The sequence below is a fragment of the Sinocyclocheilus rhinocerous genome, unplaced genomic scaffold (genome assembly GCF_001515625.1).
Source record: "Sinocyclocheilus rhinocerous isolate Xijiao unplaced genomic scaffold, SAMN03320098_v1.1 scaffold297, whole genome shotgun sequence".
Taxonomy (NCBI): domain Eukaryota; kingdom Metazoa; phylum Chordata; class Actinopteri; order Cypriniformes; family Cyprinidae; genus Sinocyclocheilus; species Sinocyclocheilus rhinocerous.
The window spans coordinates 989009-998635 of record NW_015649240.1 but is presented as its reverse complement, the minus strand read 5'-3'; the positions used below and the strand labels follow the sequence as shown (position 1 = coordinate 998635).

Genomic DNA, 9627 nt, shown 5'->3' with positions numbered 1-9627 from the left:
GATGGAGGATGCTGTGATCGGAGCTGTGTTTTTGTTGTGTCTCGCGGGTTTCACAATGACGCACATTCTTTATTCATCATTTTGTAGATGTAAAGTTTAAAAAATCGTTGAATTTTATGGAAAAAAATTTCAATCGCCATATTGTTCCGACCAAAGTGACTTGAACGCACTTGACTTGTCAACTCGTAAGTACAAACGCCCCAGGAGGACTTGAATGCAGCATTAGACCCTGCTCCAGAGTAGGAGCTAATTTGGTTCTCGAAAAAGGCAGTCCGGTACTAAAATCGCACCCAGTTCCGGCGGTGCGAAAACGCCAAAAAGTGGGTAGTTCCACAATTAGTTCTGGTACTATGAAAAGGTTCCCGCGGTGCGAAAGGCCCTAGTGACCTTGTGGTGCCCAAACGAAGTACAAGAAGTGTAGCCTACATGACATGCCTGTTGATAGTGTGATAAAATCTTATATCACAGACAGGACAGGTTATTATTTCAATTTCACATGGGGATTTGTTTCGGCTGGGAAGTGTGCAATCTGTGATTGAGTGCATTTGCTGAAACTCGCGAAAGCCTGCAATCGATTTCTTATGCATGCTGTTTTTTTAGGTTTCACTTTCAACGCATACAACGCATGTTTCAAAGATTCGGGATAGAAGGAGGCATCAGTCACTGTAGAAGATTTGTCGACTTTACAGTGAGGTTTGACTTTCCCATTGTCAATCCAAGATCTCGGCAAAAAAATGTTTTATACACCTTTTGAGGGAAATAAATGTTGTAATGCTCCATAACGTTGTCGAGACAATGCCACAACGAATGCACAATATAATCAAAGCTAAAGGCAGTCCAATGGAATATTAGAGTGTGCGACTTGTTTTTGGCCAGTCAGTGTAAAGTCAACTCCAGCACATCCCAAAGATTTACAATGGGATTAAGGTCAGGACTCTGTGGCAGATCTTTCACAGTTTCAGCATGATGAATCTGGGCATTGTCATCTTGGAATGTGGACATGCTACACACTGCATCAGTTAGGGTTCAAATAATTGTTACCAAACATACAAAATGGCAAAAACATATAATTAACTGCAATAATGATGATTCAATTCTAAATTCTTAAGTATTTGCTTTTTTAAATCCAGGCAGTGACTTTTTTCCTTCTTTTTGGCCAGGCGGTGTCTTTCACAAAATTATTCTTTTTACTATATTTGACTGCCATTGATTGCACATACATTTGAACACATCTAGTTGATGAAACACCTTAATTTGGCCACCCTCTCCAATAATAGCACTGTATACTGAATAATAGGGTGGCCAAACAACAAAGTGAACTCATTAGTGACTCTTTGATTTATGGAGGTCGCCTGGAGCGTTTGCACACAATTGGAGGACACCTCTGACACAGAAAAGTGCAAAGTCATTATTAGAATGGAAAAGGGACTGTTAGAAGTGTACAGCAAAAATAAACACACCGAAACAGGCTTTCTGCTTCTACTGATAGAGTTCACTGACAAAGTGTCAGATACGAAATTATTCAGTTTAGCAAATTTGAGCCTTTATCAATCACTTTAAAGTATATTAAGTTAAAGTAGCTGTACACATAGCCTAAAAATACTCTTACAATACAGTTTTGCAATCCTCTGAAAACCTAACTTGTATGTGCTTGCCTTAGCCAACTGCACTGACAATACAAGAAAAACAAGGCCACATTACAATCAAAAATCTTTAATGGTAGTCAGTCCCACCATGTTATTGCATTAAATGCATTGTCTGCCGTGTGAGAAAAGGACTGGAGGAAAGGTGAGGAACGTCCTCCTGAGGATCATTTACAAACACAAGAACATTTCACTTTATCATGCATCAGTGACTTTAACACTTTAACTTCACAGAAGCGCCTCACTGTGTTGCAAAAGGCCTCAATGAGTACTTTATCATCTGGATGTCGTTATATAACACCCACATTCCAGACTATCAGGCATGGTTTACAGATGGGCGTGGCTTGAGAGCCTTCTGTTCTTTCAGCTTCTGTATCTGGATATAAAGGGTCAAGCCTCAACACAGACCAGATGAAGACATCTGACTGCTGCGCTCACAGCCGCAAAAATGATTTTCTTTTTATTTATTGTGTTTTTATTGGTTGCATATTTGATTGGTCATAGGATTTTTGTTCATAGGAAGACCTTCACCGGCACTGCCAAACTATATGGGAAAACCGTCATTGTAACGGGTTGGTGACTTTTCTTCAAAAGTTTGCACTGTGCAAGATTTCTCAGAGGTTATTCTTTCAGAGCTCAACTTAGATGTTTCTCCTAAAATTCCTTAGAAGAAATGAAAATAGAATATGAAAAGCAAATATGACAAGAAAAAGTATGAGACACTGTTGAGATCTCCTCTTTAATATTACTGGAGTCTTTTTTTTCTAGGTTAAAAATCTGAGCAGCAGGAGACTAAAATAGCTTATTAAATTTTCATTAAATAAAATTTTGTGATTTTAAAGTTGTCATATATGATTTTTCTTTCCTATAAAGTCACAGAACTGCATGTAATAAGAGTTAGAGTGTTTCTTCTAAATGTATCAGGGTTATCATAATAGTTTAAAAACCAACAACTGTTAATTAAAATAAAGGTGAAATAAAATCAAATATAAATATTGAATGAAAACTTATAATAATGGAAATTAAAAAATAAAATGTAATAAAAAATATATTATTAATATTAAAATATCACTGAAACAAATTCATGCATTGCATGTCATATAATACAAATAATACTAGACAATATAAAACAAAACAGAGTTTTCTATGGAGTAGAAAAAAAAGCAATTAAACCTACTAAGAACCCTCAGCAAACTTTTAATTTTGTAAAGAGTTTTAAAAGTGTGACTTATAGACCCAGGGAAGTCGTGTATATTAATGAAATCTTAAAATGCCATCTACGTTCTATAATGAATATACATTTTTCTGGTTTCGCTTTGAATATTGATTTGGACAATGGGGGTTTGGAGTCAAAATGTTAAGAATCACTGTTCTAAATAAAGTTAAGCAAGAACAAATATTTAACATGAAGCTATGACTCTGTGCCTGTCTATGCTGGAACAACAAAGAATACATATTCTATCTGTTGTGTCTGACAGGTGGCAACACTGGCATTGGGAAGGCGACTGCCGCAGAGCTGGCCATGAGAGGAGCCCGAGTGATTCTGGCCTGCCGCAGCAAACAGAGAGGAGAAGCAGCAGCACAAGAAATCAGGATGGTGAGTGAAAGCTCTGATTTAACTCTGGTCTGGGAAGACCGGGGCTAGTTGTCACAGTGAATATTTCTAGAGGTCTGTGTGTTAGTACTGACAAAGTCTCGACTACCAAAAAAAATTAATTCTTTGTCCCAGTTCATTAATTATTAAGCTATAACTTCATACTTTATCTATTGTACAAACATTGTAACGGATAGAACATTCTGATATTTTCCTTAGGAGACTAGGAATGATGCTGTGATCTTCATGCAACTGGATCTTGCAAGTCAGAAATCCATCCGATCTTTTGCCGAAACCTTCCTGAAAGCCGAGCCCAGACTGGACCTGCTCATCAATAATGCTGGTAAAACTAAAAAAGCAAACCTAACCAGCTCCTAAACCTATAAGGTTAAAACTTCAACATGCGTAAACTACCTAATATATTTGATCAAAAATACAGTAAAGCTGTAATATTGTGAAATATTTTTACAATTAAATAAATACATTCAATCTTACCCTGAAAGTTTCCACAACAGTATGCTGAGAAAAACTGCTGAAAATTCAGCTTTGCATCACAGGAATTAATTACATTTGGCAATATATTACAACAGAAAAGTTATTTTCATTTGTAATAATATTACCGTTTTTACTGTATTTTTGAGCATAAGAGACTTCTTTCAAAAACATTGAAAAATCTTATTCCAAATTTTGACTGGTAGTGTAAGCTGTGGTTTGTTACACCAGCATGAATGATACCTGTTTGTTGTGTTGTTAAGCACTGGCCGCTCCAGGACGCACTGAAGATGGCATCGGGATGATCCTCGGTGTCAATCATATCGGTCCATTCCTGTTGACCAATCTTCTGTTGGAGCGTCTCAAGGAGTGTGCGCCCAGCAGAGTGGTCAACGTGTCATCTTGTGGTCATGATCTGGGCACTATTGATTTCGACTGCATCAACACACACAAGAAGCTCGCTCTGGGATCATCTGACGCTGAATTATTCAGGGCCTACACCCACAGCAAGCTCTGTAATGTGCTCTTCACTCATGAACTGGCCAAGAGACTGGAGGGAACCAGCGTCACATGCTACAGTCTCCATCCAGGTTAGTGATTAGTGAGAGTTTGCAATATGTATTTTTTTCTGCCAAAAACTATTCATAAATCTAAAACATACATATAATGCTTAATAGGTCAGTGCAACAGGATCTTCGGTGTTTCTTTGCAGAAACATTAGCTATGAGTTGCCACAAAACACAGGCAAGTTTTTTGCAGGCAAATTTTTCCTTTTCAAGACCAATTAAAGGGTTACAAATACATCAGTAGGTTCTCTAAATGCCACTTCCAACCTATCTCCATTACTTTTTCATTAATTTTACACATAAAAATAGCTTAACTAAAATATGGAAATAACTTTTACTGTATCTTCTGATCACACTGTACAAAAATGATGTTCTTCCTTATTTGTTTTGTAGTTTTTGAGTTAATTAAAAAAAAGGATATGCAGCAGTGACATAAGAAGTCTTGTTTCTGAGAATTGTATCAACATGAAGTGAATTTATGATAAAAAGGAAAATATCAAATCCAACGGACGCAGAAAAATCTACTTAATTTCCTTAATTTTGTTCAATTTCTCAAAAAACAAACAAACAAAAAAACAAGACTGCATATCTTCAGTTTGCATCTCAAGTAAATGGATAAGGATGTTTAGACACTTGTATTGGAAAATAGGACAAAAATACAATTTATAATTTTTGCAGTGAATGGCCATCTCTATCTTTCTGTCGCTCGGCTCGGCTAATGTCCGTCCCATGCACTGAAAGCTCTCTCCTCCACATCACGAGTAGACACGCCCCTTATTGCTGATTGGCTACAAGTTTGCTTTGCTATTCGGCCCGAATCAGTTTTCTAAAGTGTTTTTGAAAAATCACATACCCTGCCTTTAATGCCATGACTTTCTGCTCCAATTTAAGACCTTTTAAGTCCTTAATTCGTGGAAGGGCAAATTAAGACATTTTAAGAACTTTTCAAGTATGCGCAGAAACCCTGAAAACAGCAGGGATCCAAAAAAAACTAAACAAAAAACAACAACAACAGGGAAAAGTCAGAAGTATCTAGCCCGTTGCATCCATTTCTCACCCTGTTTTCTGTGTTTGATCTGTTTCAGGGTCGGTAAGATCAGAGCTCGCCCGTGACATCAATGAATGGCACACACACATTATCAAGGCCATTATTAGCAAGTTCTGGGCGACCGACCCGGTGTCTGGGGCTCAGACGACGCTGTACTGCGCACTACAAGAGAACATCGAGCACCTGAGCGGACGATACTTTTCTGACTGTCAGCTGGTGCAAGTCAAGCCTGAGGCCAGAGATGATGGAATCGCCAAAAAACTGTGGGACGTCAGTGAGAAGTTATGTGGCATGGCTTGAATACACAGGCGCACACATTGCTGTGAGAAAAGTACCGTAATATCTTGATTTTGGTATTTTTTCTTTTGGTATATTATGTGTCCTTCAGGCAGAGTCAGAAATATCATAATTACACGTTCTGAGCACACAAGTGAGTGGAAAGCAAGTCTGTAACCAGTGCTGTTAATCACTCAACTTTTATATTTAGCTTCACATTTAGTTGTGATTGAAATAATTTTTTTGCATAATCAAATAAAAAATGGAGAAATAAAAAACTATCTATATAAAAACATATATTTTAAGTGTATAGCAAAATATGCATACATATACAAATATACATATATGTGTGTGTGTGTATACATACATATATATATATATATATATATGAATGCCTATTTTCAGACAGCATAGTGAGACCAACTGGATTATGTCATTTGATTTGGACTCAATTACGTAATTCATGCATATTATTGCAAAATATGCTGTTATATACAAATATATATATATATATATATATATATACAAATATACATATGTGTGTGTGTGTTTGTATATAAATATACACTGTATACATGAATGCCTATTTTGAGACAGCATAGTGAGACCGAATGGATTACGTCATTTGATTTGGACTCATTTGGTGTTGTATGGAACTGGGTGGATCTTTTGGCATAATCTGGTTGCTGTGACTCTGATTGAATTTTCTTTACAGCATCATGGGTAATGTAGTTTTTCACTACTCATAATTGTTTTAAAAATAAGGCTTTGACTAATGCATATACCATTAAAAAGCCAATTTCTCTATGGAGTTTTTACTTCCAAAACCTGACTGTTGAACTCTATAACAAACACCAGACTTAGAGGTATGGGTTTCCCAGGCACACTTGAAGGCAGCATTACACTATGTAAACTGATGTTCTTCGTACTGTATTTGGTATAAAAATAAATAAATAAATAAATGACAAAGCCATTTGTAAATGTATTAAACCGGCAATTTGTTGAGACAGTAGTGCCTTTCAGATGCCCCTCAAATGGTTGAGGCAAGTGCTTTTTAAATGCTACTTCCTTAAATGCCAAACACAAAATGCACGACTCGACTCTCCCATTGTACGGCTTGTAAAAACAAGTACTGTTTTTTTTTGTGTTTGTTTTTTCCCCATTTTATTTTGGCAAGGTGCAAAGGACAAAATCAGACATGTAAGATGAAACCTGCAGCAACAGGAAGTGGTTTAGTCCAATAGAACTGCTGTCAGTTATACGAGCACAGTTAGAGATATTATACTAGCTTTATACAATAAAACTGATCTGCACACCCATTCACAACATTCAGATCAAGTGTCAGCAGTGACATGGCAGTTGTTCTGCATTCTCAAGGAACTTGGATTGACGGAAAACATGCACACCCCACATACATCAGTTAACAAGGTGTGCAAACATTACAGCCCTTTATGCTTGATGCAGACCTGTTTATATTAATTTTGAAGTATATAAAGCGTATATAATTTCAGCCCAAGCAAAGCTTATTAACATTGACTTTTAATACAGAGTCAGAGGTGAAAGGCATGAAAGAAAATCATTTCTCCTTTGATGTTGCCTAACTCTCCTTCATATTTCCACATTAAAATTGAATTAAAAATATATCTTGATTCCTCAATTGTAAATTGTGTCAAGACAAGTGTCTGCTAAATGAATAAATGTGACTACGCTAAAGTATGCATGCTCAAGATGCAAATGGATGTCTGGCACGGTGTTATTTTAGTATCACTCAGGTACTATTAAAGTTATCATAATAATATTTGAATTAGTTTTTATTTTTATATTTTCCATTTCAGTTAGAATTGTAGTAATTTTGTTCTGCAATTTTTTTTATTTATTTACTTGGGAATTAGCTGGAATAATATATATATATATATACATATACACACACACACACATACTACTTGTTGCAAGCATGTGGACCTACTCATATTTATCATATCTATCCAGATTTTTGCATGTTCATTCACTCAAAATGTGCACTTCATATTTTCTGTTATAACACATGGGGCCCAATTATACAAAAACAGCCCCTGAAACACCACTGAGATCATTTCTAGCCTAAAGCACCGTGTCTATATGATCCTCTTATCAGACAAGCTCAGGTAGGGCATTATAGGACAAAGGGTATCAATGACTAAGCACCAGTTCAAACTTTACCTTAAATACCAATGAGTGCCGAATAATTAAAAAAAAGAAAGTATTCTTGATGCATATGTAATAGAGGCTCTTTTGTGAAAAGACATTTTTTGGAGTGTGATGTCAAATGTATTTTCAGAAGACTATAAATAACAGTATTAGAGATAATAAAATAGCTCAAGTTTAAGTATATAACAATAGTTCAATTAGCATAAATTCCCAAAACTAATTGAAAACTAAAATTGTTTATTTGTTTTGTCGAGCTGTACAGTGCGTGTTAGTTATTCATTTTCTGTTTCATCTAAGACCTGCTGTAGATGGTCATTGACAGTCTTTAGCTGGTGCTCTGTTCCCATGATGCACCTGGCTTCCATCAACATGGCAGGCATACAGGATGGGCCATACTGTCAGACGAAAGACAGAAATGAAATGAGAAATGGACCCAAGAACACCTAAAATATGACAAGATGGTTTGCTTGTACAGCAAGTTTATGCACAGAACTCAACAGGAATGAAAGCTCAACACCAAACCAACTAGCTGCAGACTTCCTCACCGTTTCCACCTCATCCGGATGAGCTTTATGGTGCTTCAGGTACTTCCTGTTGAGCTCCTGCAGGTTAGTTAGCAAAGAGGATCCTTCTCTCAGAGCTTTGAGTCTCTGTTCCATCTCATCATGCTCTTTCTGAAGGATCCTCAGCTTTGTCTTTCCCCTGAAACCAGAAATTCATTTTAATTTCACAGCTATAAATTCATTACTATGAATTGAACGAGCAATTTTTATACTATAGTATAAAAGAGCAAGGAAAATCCAGTTTTCCATGATATGGTCCCTTTAGAATGTAGACCTCAAATGTAACATTAATTATGTTTACTTGTAAGTGCTTACTTAATGAGCTCATTATTGGCTTCCACAAGTCTGGTCCTCTTCTTATTAATAGTGCTATTGATCTGAAAGAGAGAACAATACAGTTAATAGCAACACTGCTATTCAAATAATTTCCAATCAAAAGTCTGGAAAAACTATTGTGAAAATTATTAAAATGTAAAAGAAATTTTCTATTTGAATGTATTTTAAAATGTAATTTATTCCTGTGATCAAAGCTGAATTTTCAGCATCATTACTCCAGTGTCACATGATCCTTCAGAAATAATTCTAATATGCATTTAAATTTTTATATTTCACGATATTACTGTTTTTACTGCATTTTTGGTCAAATAAAAGCAGTCTTGCTGAGCATAAGACACTTATTTTCTAAACATTTATAATTCTTCCAAACTTTTGATGTGTAGTCGGTGTATATTGCCCAGATGAGTCATGCAATGGAGAATCACCTTGTTATTTTCTCTTTTCACATTCTTGAGTTGCTTTGTTGCTGTGATCTATGAATAAATTACACATTTTTATAATTATGACATCAGCAACATTTATTTTATGTGAAAAGATCTGAAAAACATTCTCACTATCTCCGAGAGCTGCTCCTCAAACGAGCGACTGACAGCATCAATGGAGCGTTTGACTGCTTCAGAGTTTATGGTCTGCCTGCAGAAACCAGTCAAAATATTTAAGCATAGGGCTGGGCGATATAGCTAAAAAATGTATCAATGATATAATGTTTCATATCGTTCGGTATCGATAATTATTGACATTTTTTATAACCTTTTTAAAACAAAGAGCAATAGAAAAAAAGTTTCAATTTAACCACTGTATTTTTAAATTAACCCAATTTATTGAGACAAACAATTAATATTTTTTGTTTTAACAGTCAAACACAAAATAAAAATTAAACAAATATCTAATTTCTAATGTTTTATATGCAGATTAAATAGGT

At 35.7% G+C, this 9627-nt stretch overlaps 2 protein-coding genes across 2 annotated transcripts in view; one reads left to right on the top strand and one right to left on the bottom strand.

Moving 5' to 3' along the window:
• Nucleotides 1-2033: 2033 nt before the first annotated feature.
• On the top strand, nt 2034-5881 carry dhrs13l1 (dehydrogenase/reductase (SDR family) member 13 like 1). Its single transcript, XM_016515234.1, has 5 exons — nt 2034-2215; nt 3122-3240; nt 3457-3580; nt 3993-4319; nt 5381-5881. The coding sequence occupies exons 1-5, from the start codon at nt 2092-2094 to the stop codon at nt 5641-5643; spliced, it is 957 nt and encodes a 318-aa protein (XP_016370720.1). The 5' UTR covers nt 2034-2091; the 3' UTR covers nt 5644-5881.
• Nucleotides 5882-8040: 2159 nt separating this feature from the next.
• Nucleotides 8041-9627, bottom strand: part of cenpu (centromere protein U) — a 6049-nt gene continuing 4462 nt past the window's right edge. Inside the window, exons 5-9 of the mRNA XM_016515219.1 lie at nt 9260-9372; nt 9131-9178; nt 8685-8746; nt 8352-8508; nt 8041-8201 (exon numbers count right to left, since the gene is read on the bottom strand). Of these exons, the coding sequence (XP_016370705.1) occupies nt 8079-8201; nt 8352-8508; nt 8685-8746; nt 9131-9178; nt 9260-9372 (503 nt within the window). The 3' untranslated portion in view covers nt 8041-8078. The remainder of the gene's footprint in view (nt 8202-8351; nt 8509-8684; nt 8747-9130; nt 9179-9259; nt 9373-9627) is intronic.